The following is a 20,091-nucleotide window of genomic DNA, read 5'->3' on the forward strand; positions in this document are numbered from 1 at the left end:
GGGAAGTGTAAGAATTTAAGGTAATTACTAGATGCTAGTTATCAGCCAACTTAAACGATATCTACTGGAAACAAGTGATTGGGGACTTCAGTCTCATTTAAACAGTCATTTTAATCAATACCCGTAACTCATCCACTTAATTAAAGCTACAGAAAGTATTGTCTTTTTTTCGGCAAATATTTGCGTCCATTTCAAACAACATCTGAGAGGCTAAAGTTCATCTCCTACCCGAAGGAACGTTGAATTGACCCCGGCATTGATTTGGGCTCCCAAATCCTCTCTTGTTTTGTAAACTTAGCATAATTGTTTTTTATATCAAGTAAGTAGTCTGTTTCAATTCCGTACTATATACCAAAGAATGAGATACTTAAATATGAGCGTCTTTGAGGCTCCATTTCCATCACTATAGCATTCCAAATGTAGCAAATTTAGGTTTTCTACCGGCGCCGTTCCAATTAAATCTGCGCAAGTTGGCAGCCCTGAAGTTGGCATCGAGGACATCATTGATCAACTCAAAGTCAGTAAGATGAGTTGCTGTGAGAACCATCTTTGGGTGTGTGCCCCCCTGATCGTCCAGCAAATTATTGGCTAGACTTACTCAGAAAATTCAGATTGAGAGACCCTAACCGATTTATCGATTGACTATACCTTTAAACATTGCTTTCTCTTTTCCCCACTTGAGTCCTTTAATATTTGCCTTTATTTATTACTCTTTGCCACTATACGTACTGCAGAAATGAAATCCAAACTCCTCTATACATTATCATATAAAATAAGTCACCCAAAGTAAATTGATTGCATTGGTGTGGTTTGCACGATATTAATTTCATAACCGGACTTCCCTACATTTAACACACATTTGGGATCGTGAATCCTCTGCCACTTGAGTGAGACGGGGAGGTCCTTTTCGATCTAGTCGAGTTCCACTATAATTTAGTGGAACTGCCAAACTTCTTTTATTTCCTGATAGTCATGAAGGAGTTCCATCAAGTAAAGCCTCAAACAATTTCATTTATAAAGATATCTATATTCGCTCCGTAAACCTTCGATTCCAACCTTTCAGAAGCCTTCATTCACATCACCACCACGCTTCCCTAGGCCGTTCCAATCCTTCCCAAACCAGTCTTCATTTTTCGTTTTTCCTGTCAGCCCCTGTGTGGAAAGGTATCAATTACACCCTTAGTATGAGGGAAGCAAACAGTCAGCTGCCCTGTGAAATCTACAAGGAGGGTTCAAATCATAATGAATTCCTTCCTTAAGATAAAGAAAAGATATCATCATAGCAGTGATGGAAAAATGTCGTCCAAAATCTATTGTTCGAGCAATCGATTTTTAATCGAAATTAAAAGCTCAAATTTTCAACAAAAATCGAAATTTGAAGTAAAAGATCGTACAATCGAAGAATTCGACGGTTCTATTAAAAAAAATAAAATTCATGGCAAAACATGTTTATCAGTCATTCGAAAAACATCAACATACACATTTGAGTAGTAGAAAAATCCCAGAAAATCTACAAAGATTACATGATTGAATTATTAGTTGCAAAAATTTATCGATGCACGCACATTAAAGTCTTGGGATCACTGAATAGAACCATTCAGCTCCACTAAAATTTTTAAGCTAAATGAAATTCAAGATCATCAAAATGCTTTCTTGATGATCGAGGTCATGCCTTACCCAATGCCTTATACCGGCCCTAAATAAAAGTCTTTAACATGGCACGGTTGACGGTATGGCTAGATAAAAGTCTTTGACGAGGACGGAGGTGGCACTGTGGAGATCAAGCGAAGTGCTCACGATCGAATTTGAAAAATCGAGTTTGGAACGAAACTTGAAGATCATGACTCGAACTCGATTTTCTCAATCTTAGACTAATAAAACTCGATTTTTTATTTTAATTGAAATCGATTTTTCCATCACTACGTACGAGATCATGAAGTTGCCAATCAGGAAAAGGAGAAGTAAAATAAATAGACCAAACTGCAGTCATATGTATATATTCAATCGTATGTATTTACACAGAGTCTACAGATAGAATTGAGTCATCACTTAGACACACCTGCAAGAAAAATCGACATTCCACAATCAGCTCGCCTCGGCTGGATGCAAAATGGTGGCTCCGAGTGAGAGAATAGCTTTTCCGTATTCGCTCTCATTCACTAACTGAGCCACATCCAATGAAGCCACAATCACTTTTGGCGGAACATACCATCTCGTGTGAGGGGGCCCATTAATTAGCGAATGTATAAAGGTGGGACACTTACAACACACTGGGAGGAAAGTTGGAGGATAGTATCCCAAAGTCTCTTCCATTGAAGTCGACGATGGAAACCACCAAATGTTTTTTTTTACCTTTAAAAGTCGGTTCAGCAGTATAAAACGTCCTTGTTCCTCCAGCACAGACGAGGTTTAAGTCATACTTGCAGGAATGAGTACACCCCTTTACACACATTATGTCCAGAGAGACATTCATTTACACCGACTGAATCCTCTCAAAAATACTGGTCGGAAAAACCGTCTGAGTCACTATAAACATCACCACAATATTTTCCAAGGATTTGTGGCAACGAAAAACTTAAATCATCCTCCTACACCCAAGGACAACGACAGTAAAAACAAAAAAGCCACACATGTGTCATACAAACATGTGTCAAATCAAATGGAACAAAAGTTGCAACATGAAAAAGAAGATAAAGAGTGATTACTCTACGCTTCAGGATCATACCAACGGAATTTCAAGGAAATAAACCGCCTATAGTTAATATTTTTCAGCAAACATATATAAATACTTCGAAAGATGATGAAAATTGGTCAGTCAGTCATGTAAGATCCGAACTTAAAACGAGAGAAACACAGTTTATACGAAAGAAAAATTGAGTGTCTGGAAGCTTTTATCGATATGTTCAAGTTAAATGCCTCGGTCTGACTTAGCAATGGGACAAATTTTCCTCAGGACAGCTACAACATGAAGTAAGTTCCCATTCCAATCACTTTAGGCAGATATTCATTGAGTAACACTTACAATTGCCTTAGCAAAATGGACATTATTCATTTTTCGAAAAAAATGATACCATCACAAAAGCTGGAGGTCCCAAGGAAGTCCATTTTCAGTTATTGCCCAGAGAGGCCCACTGAATGTATTTCCGCAGCCGATAGTGACATAACACGGCAAAAACGCAAATATATGCTGTCTTTTCTATCACGAAACGAACATTCCTGAAACAATGAAAGGACATTCGGATTCAGGGGCTTCACGTGACTATTCTCGGAAATGCATGCACCTTCACAGTCAATCAGCGTGAAACCACACCGATACGTGACTTTTGTTACAACTACAAATCGATGGGAAAAATAAGTTTCTTTCGAATTTGAGGGAGTCGTGAATCTTGAAGTTCTTCTCTCGTGGTACACGTGGATACAATTAGACATTTACAATTTCAGAACCACCTAAATGCCATTATTAACTTTCATCGGCATCATTGAATAAAAATTCCGATATTTTGTCGGACATTCCATCAGATAAGAGGTTCCAAAAGTCTTCCATCGCACATTATATGGTAGTATTCAAAGGGAAAAGACGCCGTAAAGAATAGGTCAATACAAGGAAACAAGCATTTGAATGAAAAAAATCAGCTAGTACAGTCTCCGACTCCCTAAAGTCGCTGAAAAACAAACACTCATGCGCGTAATAACACTTTTTTCCAACAGAAAGTCACAACAACTTATATTCAGAGTAATCCTGTGACTTCAACACAAAAGAGTCTTTGGATACAGCGAAGGTATCCGTTAATACAAACTTCAATTTTTTTTCATTTCCAGTAGTGCTTTTCACTCGCAATATCGAGCGATTGCAGAAATTCCTTACGAAAACTTAAACGTTGTGTATTTTTTTCAGAATATTTTTTTTAGTAAAGTTATATCATCCAAGTTTCGCAGTCTCTGGTCTCATTCAACCTCTCAAATGTGACAGAGGGAAAACAAAAGATTCCCACGAGTAACCTCACACGCATACCGACATTCAGGTTTCTTTAAATAATCTTTTCAGCACACTCACACCCACACTGAGGTTATCACCCCGAGAAAAAAAGAACGGATAGAGATATATCAAACTCAAAGAGTCAACCTTCCGATTCCGAATGGGTCCCTCATTGAATTAAGATGTGACGTTTATCACTTCATCAGCACCTTTCCGCCACCCAAGATGGCCGCGAACTTCAAAATGGCCGCCAGCTGCTCGAATTCACTTTCTTCGCTCCACTTGCTATCACCTGGCGGGTGAGAGCGAGAAGATGGGGAGTAGGGCCGGCAGGAGCAGTGGCAGACACACCAGAGGGGCCAGGGGCAGCGGAGGGCCACTGCAGCCCCCGTTCCCATGCTGCATAGCCGCGGGGTGCTCGCCTGCGGGAAAGATAAGAGCCATCCATGTAAGGGTCGAGTCACCGTCTTTGAATCCAGTGGAACACTACCAATTTTTGGCCGTTTCCAAGCTTAATAACTATACAATAATTCCATGCTTGATCTAGTTATTATCAACAATAATTAATCAAGGGCGTAGATACCCAGGATCAAAACTTGGAGGGGGGGGCGCAACGCAAGCCATGGTTGTTCAATTTATAGGTAAGATTTATGCACGAAAAAGGTGAATGAAACCAACATTTTAAGGAAACTGTAACAGTTCTTAATTAGTTTTTAAAATAATTTGCTTGAAAAAATATAATTTTCCTTAAAGACATTTTCGATTTTTGCTTCTAGGGGGGACATCTGCCCCCTCCTGCCCCTCGCTGGCTACGCCCATGCACTTAATGTAGAATTGTATTCTTTTTTTTAATTTTAATATTGTAAAAAAACATTGTAATACTCTCTTATGGCTGTACGTCTCAAATTCATGAAATAATATTCATTCATAGAGTAGGTATAAAAATATACCGAAACGTAGGCTAAAAATGTTGTATTTGATTCTTAAAGACCTACACCATAAGACGATTATCAACGTTAAAAATTGAGATCAAGGGAAAGAAAAAAATACATAATCACAAAATAGAATTCCATACACACGTAGGACGAAATTTTTCATGAAATAACATTAGGCCTTGCCAGGATTCGAATCCGGATCTCCCAATTACCAATCAGGTATGTTACATGCCATTACACCAAGACATATTATTCCAAAGCGAATCTCAGGCTGGGTTACTCTTTACATAGGTACGCAGGTGGATATGCGATTACGCCCGTGCGCGCAACTACGTAGTTTATTTTTTCATGCAGTGCTTTGAGATGCATCCGTCGCGGAACGCGGGATAGCGACAAAGTAAGGTTCATATCTCCGAGAGTTCTTCTGTGCCACAGTGTGGGCCAGACACGTCGACACCTTCCTCGGAAAAACCTAAGCTGAGATTCCCTTGAGAAAGAGATGGCATCGTAGTGAAACTGGTGACATACCTGACCAGAAATCGGAATACCCGGGTTCGAATCCCGGCGAAAAAAGCATTTTTTTCATGGTGAATTACTTTCTTGGTGTATATAACTTTGCACCCATGTGCATGTCTGCGTACAAAGACTTATATCGTGCAGTGCTTAAAAATTTATATCCAGTTTTCCTCAGTGTGAATTTTCAATTCCACCAATTTTGATATCCTGCAACTAAGGTGAATAATGCTGATGATGTATTTAGGGAATAACGTACAAAATTCTGATTCAATCCTCTCCAAGCGACCAGTTTCGATGTAACCCACCTGAGGTGACGAATTCTGAGAGGAATTGGAGTGTTCTAGGGCAAGCTAAGAAGTATCCCCAGAAAATTACGCTTTAATCATCAGTTATCATAACTGTGATTGTACATTTGCCCAGCACAGGAGAGGAATGAATAAGGAATGAACAAGGACATGGGTGTATTCTGTGTTCCATAATTTGTCACGGTAACATAAAGAAAGCCACCAATAAAATAGAAGAGAAAGCTTAAAGAGCCAAAAATCTACAAAGACAGAATTATTGCTGTACGACTTTATGACAACATAGCATTATAGGCTAGAAAGAGAGATTGAAGAATACTAAGGTAAAAAGGAGACGACGATAGAGAGTTAAAACCGAAAATCTAAACAAAGAATATATAGAGTCGTATCTAGCTTAACCTCGTGGAATTCTAACATTTGAGTCCCTCCTGGGTAAGTTACCCTTATCCAGGGCACGGGCGTATGTGAATGTCCTTCATTGTTAATTGTGAATTCCCCATTGTAAAGGCCGTAAATGAGCTGTTTATGGGGTAAATTAATAAAAATAAAAGTTATTGAAAATTTCCAGTAAAACTAGAATAAATGGACAATTTCAAATGACTTTTAAATCATAAGTATGCATAAAGAAAATTGAGACAACAGTATTTCGCAGAAAAGAGGAGGCCAAGACTAGCGCTAAACTGGGACTAGAAAAACAATTGACGAGGTGAAAATGTTTTGATACGGAAGATGTTAAGAAACCAGCGACAGACGAGGAAAGAAAGAATGCGTGAGCCGAATTACCGGAAGGCGAAGTGGGAATTCAGATATAGAATACTTTACTTGCAGCCATAAGCGGATCTAGGGGGGGGACAGTACCGGTAGGGATCGGAACCTTAAAAAATATGCAATATTTTTAATACCCATTCCCGTTATCCCATTATCATTGTCCCATTAACATTGCGTTCTTTTTGTATTACGAGGTATTCTTTTGCCCCTCCAAAACGAAATACTGGATACGGCCTTACTTGAGCCCCCCGTCAGAAAAAAATCCTGGATCCGCCCATGCTTGCAACAGAGAATACAACAAAAAAGGAAGAAATTCGTTACATTGTACAAATCGAGCATGTTTATTTACAATATTTGAGTAAAGTCTCTAGTCGTTAGTAATATTCTGATAAATAGTAGTAACTTAACAGCGTACTTCGAAAGTGCGTTGCCTGAAAGCACGTCAATAGGAGCACCTTCCTCAGGAGTCGCCGATGACGCGGTTTAGATGCTGTGTAACGTTTATTCATTCATAAAGGTACAACCGTGAGGAAAACTTGACTCTTAGACGAAATTTTTCCATTCTCCGTGCTATACGCATGCAGTATCTGTTTACCGGACAGGCAAAGAAAACATCTTTAGCAGAAGCAGCTTTTTCACACGAATATTTTTATTTCACTCGGGGACATCAACACTTCATTAAGATTATAGACAATACCTTCATGGATATCACGTCCTTGACACTGAATTCAACACAATAAAATGACGATAATGGGAGATGTTTGATTCTCTCTACTCGAGGAAAGCCAAGAAATGGCGCATATAGTCATCTTGAAAAGGACATAAAAAATAGCGGTACATTTAAAGGCAAGGAAAATAGCGCGACTCTGAAATTATTTTTTTTCAGCTTTTCTTAATCGGATGAGATAGCAACGTGTAAAATAAATTACGATCGCATACGACCGCTAAATCACCTCAAAATATTAAAATTAAAATATTCATATAATCATTATCCGCACTTTCCCATTTGATAAAGGGGGAAATCCGTCATATTGGGAGGTTCGAAACTATCTTCAGCCTCACTTCACCTCACTCACCTCAGCTAAGCGAAAAAGAACCACCATTTTATGGTTTTGAGTTCAGTGCAACTGATCGGTACCTACATGCAAGGGAAAACTAGTACCTACTAAAAACACCACTGATACGGCATGTTTAGTTCCATGCAAATATAACAGCGCAGGAACAACTTTTTCACATAACATCAGTTATTGGTGATGCAAATTCTGCCCGGAATAATGAATTTGAATGTTCACCGCTTGTGGATGGAAAAAATGCTTTAGAATTTGCGAATGTAGTCTTCGCAGAAGGTTAGTGCGTAGTGCAGCGATCAATTTTGGAATCGGAAGAGTATTGAAAAGAAGCCTGATTTCGTGGATTAATTTTGTGGCACCGAAAGGTAAATCTTACGACTTTTGCTGTCCACTCTGGACTTTGTCAGGTTGCTTCAATGGACCTGACTGCCCCCTCCCCCCCAAGCTATTCGCCAGAAAGTTGTTAAGTTTGAGCAGACAGATTAAAGAATAAAAGCCACCAGCAGCACAAAATCCACAATGCTTGTTAAGGCTCTTATCTATTCAACTCGTCACTTCCAAGGCCAATAGAACATGTAGCAAAGATTATCCGAGTGCACTATGGTATGGCTAGCTGTTTTTAAAATATAGGTGAGACAATGTTTTAAAAATTATTTATTTAATTATATCACAAAAGCTTACTTCAAAGTCAATGTATCATCACCAAAATAAAGTAAAAATTTAATTTTACTGAGATCCGAAATATTTTCGCAAAAAAAAGGTTAAATTAAAATCAGCAATTAAGATAATTCCTCCATTTCACCGAGGAATTCCTCAAATATCATCTTTATTATCCGAGCATTCATAGCGGCGTAGTCACAACGATTACTATCGGCAATGGCAGCATATTAGTTGCATTTCTCTTCGGCCTAACAGAGCATAAAGGTATAAATTCCCTCCAGCATGAAATTTGGTGAAAGGTCGGAGAGAAATTTGTGCTGATCATTTTCTAGATTCCTATGCATTCAATCCGGATTCATGCGTGGAAATCGACCAATTAAAAAAAATAATTTTACATGGGGTAAGGAAAGGAAAATATAATATTGATACTTAAAAGAAGCGATACTCTGGGAAGTATAAAATACGCTTAGTAGCGGTTTCACAACGCGTGAATACGATATTGGTAGTCGTTGTATACTAATAGCAGGAGACGGAATACTGTGAGGAAAAGGCTATGTGTATTATCCGTTAATGTGTACTAAATGCCAAATCATGATTGAGAGCACTATTCCGATCAAATTTGAAAGATGGAGAAAGAAGTACCAGGCGATGATATAAATCAGATTCAACATAATGTCAAAAATTCAGGAGGCCAATTAACAGGAAAGCGATGAAACACTGAATATGCACAGCCAAAATGTACTTATTTCGAATGAAAAAGCACTTCAGAATAATTTTTAGAGGACGTCAAATCTAGTATTTGTGCAAAAATAGGTGATTTCATAAAGCTAAAAATGAGATAGTACATGTTCCGAGTAATTGGATTTAGTGAAAAGTGAAATACTTGATAGATTCTGATAGGTTTCGCAATGTGACGCGAAAATATTTCATTGGTAGGAAAAAACGAATAAACGCTAGTGCCACATATTGGACGAAATAACAATTTATTTTGATTCCCTTCAGATCATGATAATAAGATTTGAGAAAATGTACTGAAAAACAAACCATAATTTTCATTAAACTCTTCGTAAGTTTCTTCTATAGTCAATTCAATTGAAATATACACCCGGTGAACATAACTGAGAGAAACGGTTTCAAAACAAAAATTTTAAACTTGAATTCAATGAAAATGTAGTATAAGAACACTGGTAGCAAATAGCTACAGCAAAAAATGGAAAACGCGGTTTAAGATGCATAAGCATGGTAAAACGGATTTATTGATATGTTGTGAATACGTGAATTAAATAATTATTTATCCCTCCCAAGTCTATTACAATATACTTTTCAATTTCATCGGAAATCATACTGCAGTTAATTTAGAGAGATCAAGTCAAATAAATGCTAATTATGTTTCGCCACGTGCAATTTGCATGGGTTAAATGCGTAATGAGTCGCAATACTTGATCTCCAGCCAATCAATACGCACACTCACACCCACAATATGCTGATTGCATGTAATTCAGGCGATTCAATTACACTGATCAATTAAGATTTGATTAACGATGGTAGCGTCAGTTTAAATCATCAAAAATCATCGTCTCCAATTATCTAAGCTCAGTTTCAAATTACTTGACAAGCGGTCCAATATACCTTTCGAGGCTCATTCTACTGTAAAATACACGACAAGTGAAACGTCGAATTTGATTTTTGAAGTTTAAAAAAGCTCATTCTAGATGATTTGAGGACCTAATTGGTCAATGACATATTTCATTCACTGTTCTAAAGAACGAATTAACACTGAGGATGATATAAACGTGTATCAAATGGCGGATTCAACATCGAGAATATTATAGGTGGCGCTGGAAATCCATCGTGTTTCGAGCGTGGAGCGAAGTGTGGCTGGAATGGGGGTGCTTGGGTAGGACAACAAGCCACGCCCACTTTCACCAAAACATTGACAATCCCATAATGCTTACTATTTGGTGAAAAATTTGGTCATAACTCGTTAACACATTAAAAGAAACTATGGAACGCACACTTTAAATCTTTTTTCTTAATTCATTTGTGAGCTTTGCGAAGTTATGACTCAAACGTCTTTTGCCAGGGAAAAATTATTATCAATCACCACGGTTACGTTCTACGACCAGCTCAGCTGAAAATAAAATTTTACGAGAGTAAAATAGCTATTTACCTGCACTTATACTGGTTTTTAATTTTATTATAATCTAACAATTACAGTAATGAAGTATATTTTCAAGGATATCCCTACCAGTAAAGTGGATAACAGACACAACAGAGTTTATACATAAATGGAAGTATCGTGAACGTTGGGAAAAATCCAATGACAATCGCAGGCGAAATACTAATGATTATGGTAGCATTTTTCACTTAATGTAGGTCATTTTGAGAACAAAACTTAGCCACCTCAAAATATCAGTCGGAGGTCAAGTCCAAAAAATGTCAAACCAAGATGGCCGAACTTTGACCTCGCTAAAAACTCCGAAACAGCGCCTCCAGATATTCACAACGTCCTTGCAGCTTCCCCACCACGGCCAGCCTTCTGCAATCAGAGAATATAAGGTCTTTCTCTCCCTGTATCCTGTATTTGAACCTGACGATGTCCGACAGCGGCGAAACTGGTTGTTACAAAAATCATATGTGAAATTTACAAAGTTTTTCATTTAGCATAAAAAATATTACTGCTGTAATCTCGTTTATTATCGTCAGCTTTTAATAAGAAATAGAGAAATTGATGATCAATAGGTAAGAGAGGGACTAAAGTTATTCAGGTTAGTTCATTCATGGATGAGCTTTGACACATTTTCATGAAAGCATGTGAAAATTCACTGTCGGTAGAAATGATTTTGAAGTTTTCACGTGTAAGCTACCAGTTCAATCAAGTATGATCCAGCTTGATAACGAAAAAATGCATGCAAACACACAGGTCAGAAAGTCACAAAGCGCAGAAGAGTACCAAAATCAGAGTTACACAAAGGTGAATAACATTTTTAAAGTCATGCATATTAAATTTAAGGCTACAAGGCAAGCACGAGAACACCTAACGAAAATCTTAGGCCATGAAATTATCCTGGTAAAAAATCAGAGTATTTACATTGATTACCAAAAATAAAGATAAATAAATGTCAAGAATGCGATTTAAGTTATGTACCTACGTTTGCTCTTTAACCTGGCCGGAAGCATAAGAAAACTTAACATAAGTTGCACATCAGCAATACATCGTATCTTTGTAATTAATGCGAACAATTCCAGAAAAGAACCAAAAGTATAAATAAATAAATGTGAATATTTAAATTGCAGTAATGTATGTAAACTCTAATTGTGAAGCTGGAGAAAAATTAAATGAACGTTTTCCGCCAGCAAAGCACGGTAGCATGTAAAAAAATGTGGATATTTATAGCAAACATACAGGGTAGAGAATTGTCACATCACGAAATTTTAACCCTGAATAGCTGAAGCCAGTATGAACCAAAATCATTGGTGATCTTTTAGCCAAAAACAAACCATTTTTAATTACGGAACTTTGAGCTAAGCCTTAAGATTGGCCGCAAGATTGCACTGTTGCCGGATGCTCTGGACAAAGGCAAAGGCCAATGCAGGGAAAGCATTCGAAGTCATGAGTTGTCCAGAATATCCGGCAACAGGGCAGACTTACAATAAATGCGGAATACAGGGCAGACCTAAAATAATTGCGGAAATATACTGCAAGTAAAAAAAAGATAAAATGAATAAGAAAATACGACAAAAGCCATGTTAGCTCTTTAACTGGTTGGGAAGCATGAGAAAAATTAACAGAAGTCGTACTCCATCAAAGTACCGTTTTAAATAGGAATATTTCCAGAAAAAAACAAGAAATAGGGATAGATAAATGTGAATGTAGCAATTACAGTAAAGTCCTGGTTACACGGTACATTATCTCGTACAAATTAATGAACGTTTGCGTGAATGATTTTGGTGGACCGGAACGGAATATGTACGAATGCATGAACCACATTAGAACACGTTCTATTTTCTGTGCATGCATTCGCACAAGTTGGGTGGTTACACGGTGCATTTTGGCTTTCATTCTCGCGTTCATACATTTAGACATTGACCCGTACGTGTTAATGTATCGTGTAACCAGACCTTAATACATGAACACTCGAAGTGGGTAAAGTTTCTGTAGTTTAAAAAAATGTGCGTTTTCGACTCAAATATCATTGGTAATTTTGATTCCTACTGGCATCAGCTATCCGGGGTAAAATTTTTGCGACACAGTTTCTCTCCACCCTGTAGATATAATTGCGTGTGAGTAATTGCTTGCAGATTGCAGTAACGAAACGAAAGAAAAAGAAAAGTGTGTAAGTTATAGGGAGTTTATGTTATTCACCCTTTTTGAGCGCGCCTTCCGCTGGCTTACCGTTGAGCACATGAACGAGGACGGACGCTGAGTCGGAGGAGGAGGGGGCGCACGTGTAGTTCCCGGAGTCGTTGGCTGCGGCGCGCGATATCAAGAGGCGCGAGGTTCGCGTCTGCTTCTCCGTCACCACGCTGATGCCGCCCCGCTGCGAGTAGTTGATCACGTGGCCGCCGTGGTACCAATAGATGAAGGAAGGTGGCTCTGGCGTCTGCAGAACCACGCACGTCAGGTTGATGTCGCTCCCACTCTTGATGTACAGCTCCGAGTTGGCCTGGATCTTCGCTTTGGAAACTGGTTTTCAAAATAGTGAAAAGAAATGACATTTAGGGTTATAGAAATCACTGGTTCCTAAAACCAAGTCTCGCAAATCAATTATTCGCAGTCTGCCGCGTGAACGGCGGGGAAATACACAAGATTTGTCAAGGGAAAAAGTTCCCCTGACGGGATTCCGCGGACATTTGACTTTCTAGGACACTGCGTGGACCAATAAGCAATCCAGATCTTTTATTTTCCATGGTCAAATTTCCAATGGAAAGCCAAAGGTTCGCGGTTCCATTCCTAGTCAAGGGGAATATTTTCTCATGGTAATTTTTGTATGTTGCAAATAATTATTTAAAAGTGGACATATTAGTTGTTATATAAGAATTGGTGGTATTTTTAATTAGTTTAAAAAAAAGAAAAAAGCCAGAACATTTTTAGGGGTATTAATTTTGAGGTTGAATGGAATTGGTTTCAGTGGGTGATCCATTTCGAGGGGTTTTACTCCAACACTGTATCGCTAAGAAACTTGGGGGTGGGGTGATTGTAACCCCTTGGCAACCATTCACAGTAAGTTTACTTTAGTTCTCATCGGACGCGGTAGAGCAGCAGGAAGGAACCTACCGGTCGCAGCAATCGAGTGGCATCGAGAGCTATATGAATCCTTTCATCCTTAGTGGTATGCACACCGAAACACACACGTGAAATGCGTGCTTGAGTGTATAGCATGACGGCCGAACGCGTGGAGTTCCTAAATCACTATCAGTTGAGTTCAGTTATTAAATCATTGCTAAATTATTCTTTCGACCAAGGTAGGTTTCCATGATGTCTTTACTAGGCACTCTGGCAGTCTATTCTCCATTCATAATATTCTCTCCACAGAAAGACTTACTCCCTTTCATTCCATTTTAAAATTTTATTCTTTTCCTTCCTCTGCCTCGTTTACCTAACGTTCTACTTTCTAACACCGTTTTAAACGTCCCCTCCACGCACTATAGCGCTAACTGCAATCAGTTTCTTCAACAGCCTTTTCTTTAAACTCTTGCATAACGATCCCCTCACAAGCTCCTTCCAGCTCATAACCTATTTCTATTCCGCGAACCTCACTGATTTAAAAATCATTACCCCCACTTTTACTCCGCAGCTTCTAACTCATTCCACACCTCTCTCACCATCTCTTCAGCGTACTCGTGGAAGAACAGCGGCGATAGAGGACAGCTTTGCCTCACACCTCGGCCCATGCTTGCCCACGCAGATTCTCCGTCCGTTACCCTCACTTGCGCAGTCTATGCCATATACAGGTTACGAATCAGTCACCTATCCCTCCAATCTATTACTATTTTCTTGAGAATATCAATTAACTTTAACCAGCGTACTATATAAAATGCTTTTTCAAAATCCGCGAAGCAGGCATACATGTCCTAGTCATACTCTAGGACATGTATGCCTGCCTCTCAACCTCTCTCCTGCCTCCAACTCCTCTCAACCAGGGACATTATCATCGCTATTGCGTAACGAATTGACCTCCCTTTTCTAAAACCAAACTGATCTTCGCCCAAATACTCGTTTACCCCCGCCTCCATTCGTCTTTTCAATATCCTCAGTACCACTTTCGCTGCGTGAGATATTAGGCTCATAGTCCTGTAATCTCCGCATTCCACAACTTTCTTCTTTTTCCCTTGCGGAATTAACGAAATCTTCCGGCCAACATCACTCCTCAAAAAAATCCTGCGTACTCGTTCGAAAAATCTACTTTTACCATTCCTCCGTAAATTCTTCGTAAGCTCACGCGGGATATTGTCCACGCCCACCGCCTTCCTAGCCTTCGTAATACCAACGACTCTCTCGATTTCCGCGTTTAAGATTCCGTGCAGCATTCTCCCAAGTATTGGGAAAAAATGTCTGTAAGTGGACAATTCTAAAGTACCGAAAGAATTGGAAGTTAACGGAATTTAAGTTTTTTTTCTTAACTGCAGACAATTGATTTTTTAAGCTAAAACACTTGGTTAACTTTCTGTAAAAATTTCATGAGCATGGATCGCCATTTCCAAGCTTTGACACAGATGTCTTAAACTATGAAACGTAGAATACCCTGAATACCCTTAATCGTTCATGGACACTGAGTTTAAGAAGAATTACATCCCGGGACGGTTACCGAGGAAACGGTTTCATTTACACTGCCTGCGCCTCCAAAGGCAGACGAGAGAGCGCACCACAAAACAGGGCACCCTGGTGAGTCCAAACACCCTGGGGAACGGGAGTCTTTTGACACGGACGCCCAACGGAGGCAAGACCGGAACGTGGTGGGGAGCGCGGTTCAATCGCAGAGCAAACGTCAAACACATACTCGTGTCCGTGGGTCCGTGAAATTGGGAACATTGACTCACAGGCATTGGGACTACAGACAGACACATCGAGAGAAAGAACAAAACAGCTATTCGGAATACTATGAATAATTTGAATTCATAATTATTTATGTAATTAAAATTAGTCCTCTTAATTATCACGCTAGGTATATGTTAAGGGGAGACTTAGCGTGGACAAAAATCGTGGTGCTTTAATTTGACAGCTAAGCAATAGCAGCACATTCAGTGGAAGCACAATTTACATACCTACTTATAGAGTAGGATATTCAAAAGGCATTAATAATCACACAGCATTAAGAGTTTTATTTTTGCGGAAACATTTACATATATGGGTTTCACTATATTATACACTAAGTTTTAGAAAATAAAAGGAAGAATGACTATTGTATGGTACCTTATTCTTTCAGCATTATGCTTTTTTCATACGTTTTATGTAGTAAGTGCATATTATTGCGGGAATAACCTCAAATTTGAGTTTATTTTTAACATTATAATGCATGAAATATGGATCAAAGAATGATTATTTTTACAACGGGTTTTCCAACAATTCCTTGATGTATATGGAGACAAGTCCTAGTACCTTAGTGGGGCCAGGTTTGAAGTGTCTTTAGTTGTAGTAATTGTAAAGAAAGTTACAAAAGGAATCTGCGCTGCTTCAGAAGGTGGTAGTGGAGACAATTTCAAGCATTTTTTCCCCATAAACATGAGGTCGCAACTCCTTAGTTACTGAGCTATAGCAACGCAAATATAGTTTCGGATACACTTTGCCGCTACCACGAAAACGGTTTTTCTTGCGTATCCACCCTTCTCGAAATTTTATTTAAAACTTCGGATTTTTAAGGACATTAAATAACTAAGGTTGCATAAAAATGTGCGATCAAAGTTGTCTGAAACAATTTTTCAGATAAAAATCTCAAAGCTCTCGTTTAAGTAAGCTAAAAGATTTGAGGAGACTCAATGTGTTGCGACACAATTTTTACAGGATAAAATTACTAAAATTGTCCCCTTTACCACCTCCAGAAGTTCCTGCTTAAACACCCTGCATTAGAAATTGAAAAAATGTAAGCCAATCTGATACTCTTTTTCTTTGTACCGATACCAAATGGGAGTTTCACCTCCTCGTGACGTCATTATCGTCAGAACTTTGTCAATCGAATGTGGTGAGATCGAGAGAGAGAGAGAGAGAGAGAGAGATACTCACCGACGACGTTCAGCTTGAAGGCCATGCTGATCTTGGGCTCCGTGCTCACTTGGCACTCGTACGTGCCCGAGTCCCGGACCTGGGGCGACGACACTTTGAGCGTCCATTCGTCCGACCCGTCCGAGTGGAGCGACTGGAACCGCTGGTCGTTGGTGTACGTCAGGATGCCCACGGTGAGGATGTGCAGGTCCCTCTTCCGAATCCACGACACCTTGATTGGAATCGGGAGAGAGATGAGACGATCAATGCCCTCGAACGGACACGCAAACCTCTTCGCGATCCGTTGCGATCAAACAGCCTCTGGGGCGAAGAAGTGAATGAGACACACACACCCCTGCCCCGAGACCCGACCGAATAATTGATTGAGAAGGCAGCAGAGTTACCTGCACCGACCAGAGGGTGCGTTTGAATACAGAACTAGGCCTGTTGCTGACTGGTGACATAATGAAAGAAAAGTGTTTGCATGGTACGCAGTAGTATTTTAGTACTTACCTACCTAGGTTGCAACAACTTAAGCAATTCCCGAGGTGGAGCTGTAAGGCAAATGCGCCCAATTTCATACCCTAGTCTCTTTTTGGCCTCTGGACATCATATTTTTAAACCAATTATTCAAAAATATAATAAAACACCACCAAATAAGCCTACACATGATATTGGGCTCAAAATAAAAAAAAGATATGTTATCTTTAAAGATAAAAAGTTAACAAACAATCTCCTTTTACCAAAATTGAAAAAGTGGTCCTATTTTCGTCCCCTACCAATAACTCATGTAGAAGGGGTATTAACAGTTTAAAAACAAGGTAATTATAATAAAGAAATGTTATAATATTTACTTATATATTTTATCATATAAAGCGAGAAAATGCCGGTGGCTGGGTACAGACCCCATCTACCAAAATGAATGTCAAGGGTTCGAGTCCCTCCTGGGTAGCCCAGACGGCACAGGAATTTTACGTATCTGAATACGAGGGTGGACCATCAAGATACAGGAAATCGGGCTTAAGAAGTCGCTAAAAAGTATTGTTTCTTTATTTCCTTTAATGACGAAAAAATATACAAGAGGACTGGCAAATTCATATGCATCGATAAAATTGTATCTCATCGATAAAACTGTATTCGGTTTGGGACTATTTTCTTTCGCGGGTGATGCCATTACTCCTAGGAAGAAGGCTCGATCAAAGCCTGCACAAGCTTTGGAGATCGCGATGTTTACTAGACGTCTCAACACATTTCAGGGATTTTTGTGGTTAAGTTGGTGAAAAATAGAGTGTCTGGTAATGGTTAAGTTTCCCTTCTTTTTTAATTTCATTCACTGGGCTTCAGAAACGTGTTTGTGAGGTATTTTTTTGCTAAAAATGCCTTTCGTGCATGACAGTTTGTCTAGGTGGCTGTGGTATTGTCTGGGTGTAAGGACATGGTTCAAGTTTTAGCTTTCCAAAAGATCGTGAGTTGAAGAAGAAGTGCATTCGGGCGATAAGAAGAAAACATTTCACCCCTCCGAAAAACAGTAAGGTATGTACTCTTTCTCGCTGTAATTATTTGGATGTAATTTTAAGTTTGTGGCTTCGGGATGTTGATGCATCACTTCAAATGGTGATTCAAAATTTTGTATCAGCAATTCATTGGAAAATTCTTGCATTTTTGTTGTCTTTTTTGTCTTAATTCATTCGGTAAACTTGTGGTTAAGGGAGAAAATAGGTTATTTGTTATTCGTCGGCTTTCATCATTTCAAATTATCTTATACTATAGTTTAAAATAAAGAAATATACAGGTATACAATTATTTACTCTATATACGAGCCTAGTAATTTGATTTCTCATGCAGAAATACCAAAAATTGGAAATGATGTTGTTGGAATGTATTTTAGGTTGGCAATAACCTCAGTGGGATAATTTTGTATAAGTAAGGCTGGTAGCACTATTCTAGTGTGTGTTTTGTTTTACAATGTTTATATATGTATATCAGTGCGTGTTATCTAACAAAGTAAGTACATTAGTGAGTTGTTCTCTATAAGTGTTCCCTACCTTTATACAATAACTGTGCCAATTAACAATAATACGACAGATGTGACCTAGTAAGTTACATGGTATTTTTTATTAATTATTAGTTTCAGGTGTGAGGGCTTCACATCACACCTTGTGATATCAGAAAATAATCTGTGGTCTTGGACTAGAAGACGGGGAGAAAATTCTTGTTGAATTGAAGGCGCCCAGATTGGAGGAAGGTGCCATTGCTTCGATGTAACCTGTCGTCAAGAAGAAAGACGTCGTGGCAGTAGTGACTTATAGATCTAAAGTGGATGTGGAATTGTTTTGTGCAAATGGATGCTGTGATAGTGAACGTTCATCGGAGGAGGCATTGAAGATAGTTATTATGAATCGGCCGGTCCTCTGTTAAATGATTTTCATTTCGAAGAGAATAAGAGTAGGTAATTGTTTCGCCAAATAAGATGTGGGTTAGAAGAGAAAATTGGAAATATTATTGTGATTGACTAAAGAAAATAAATAATATCTGTAATGTATTTCTGTGGTTTTTTTTCTTTCCTGACTCGTAAAAGGGCCAAGGGTATATAAGGGCCATGGTAGGTAGTTATCGATTGTGCTGCGTTCGATACATTTTTCGATCGTGCCAGTTACGATATATCTATAATTTTCGACTTAAACGATTGAGAATAGCCTAAGCGCTGTGTTCCTGCGCGCTTCTTATCCTTTCGAAAGCACTTCGTAGCGGACATTCACATGCTTCGTACGCGCTTCGTTGACAGGCCGTGAACGGAAATTATCCATGACGAAAAGCGACGGAGCGGCATAGTATCCTCGTAGTCAATGGGTACTATGCACATACTAATTAGATACGGAGGTTTCTGTGCCGTCTGGGTAGGTTACCCCTAAACATGGTATGGATTTTTGTGATAATCCATTGTTATTTGTTGTATCCTTGCAATGTAAAGTCCAAATAGTGCTATTTTCGGGGCGATGAATATACATTAAAAAAAATAAAATAAAAATACAACTTCTGGAGTCGGAGGGGGTATAAGGAGTATTGGGCAACTCCATCATCGACAAGGAGCTCGGTTTGAAGTTCTTTTTTTGTAAGCTCTTTGTCTATAAGAGAGTTTGTTTTAGTACTCCTTGTACCATTTTCACAATTTTTAAGCATCCACTCCGCCTCCAATTATTCTATTAATTCGCTCGCATCATGTGTAGTTCCATATTGAAAATTATATCAGTTTTAACCCAGGTCAGATAATAATAAGATTACGTGGAGCACACAAACGTTTTTCTGTCATTACGTTGAGTGAAACACGGTTAAAAAATATCGACATCTACTCCTCAGTTGATTTACTAGTGACTGTTTTAGTATCCGTATGCGACGAATATAAGTTTTTACAATTTCTTTTCATATATATGCCTCATGGCGTCCATAAATAATTATTTAAGTAGCAACATAGCACCAGCAAAGAGAGCAAAGGAAAATTTTCCACGACTATTTGCTTATCGTTTTCTTTAGTTCTTAGTCGAGTAGGTAATGATGCAAATATTCTATTTGAGCTAAACAAATGAACATGCGTCAATTCCTCAATAAATTAAGGGCGGCTGGACAGTCGAGGGCTTCAAATGGAAACGGGTGCGAGCCTTTTTGA

The 20,091-nt window shown here is 38.8% G+C and overlaps 1 protein-coding gene across 2 annotated transcripts in view; it reads right to left on the bottom strand.

Annotated features, from left to right (window-relative positions):
- Window positions 1–1,981: 1,981 nt before the first annotated feature.
- Window positions 1,982–20,091, bottom strand: part of LOC124166939 (hemicentin-1-like) — a 122,034-nt gene continuing 103,924 nt past the window's right edge. Inside the window, exons 3-5 of one of the 2 annotated variants that reach the window (XM_046544654.1) lie at window positions 16,449–16,659; window positions 12,624–12,914; window positions 1,982–4,398 (exon numbers count right to left, since the gene is read on the bottom strand). In XM_046544654.1, the coding sequence (XP_046400610.1) occupies window positions 4,265–4,398; window positions 12,624–12,914; window positions 16,449–16,659 (636 nt within the window). In that variant the 3' untranslated portion in view covers window positions 1,982–4,264. Of the gene's footprint in view, window positions 4,399–12,593; window positions 12,915–16,448; window positions 16,660–20,091 lie in introns of both variants that reach the window. The other variant, XM_046544653.1, reaches the window with a different exon arrangement.

Source organism: Ischnura elegans, chromosome 10, assembly GCF_921293095.1.
Source record: "Ischnura elegans chromosome 10, ioIscEleg1.1, whole genome shotgun sequence".
In the NCBI taxonomy this organism is placed as follows: Eukaryota; Metazoa; Arthropoda; class Insecta; order Odonata; family Coenagrionidae; genus Ischnura; species Ischnura elegans.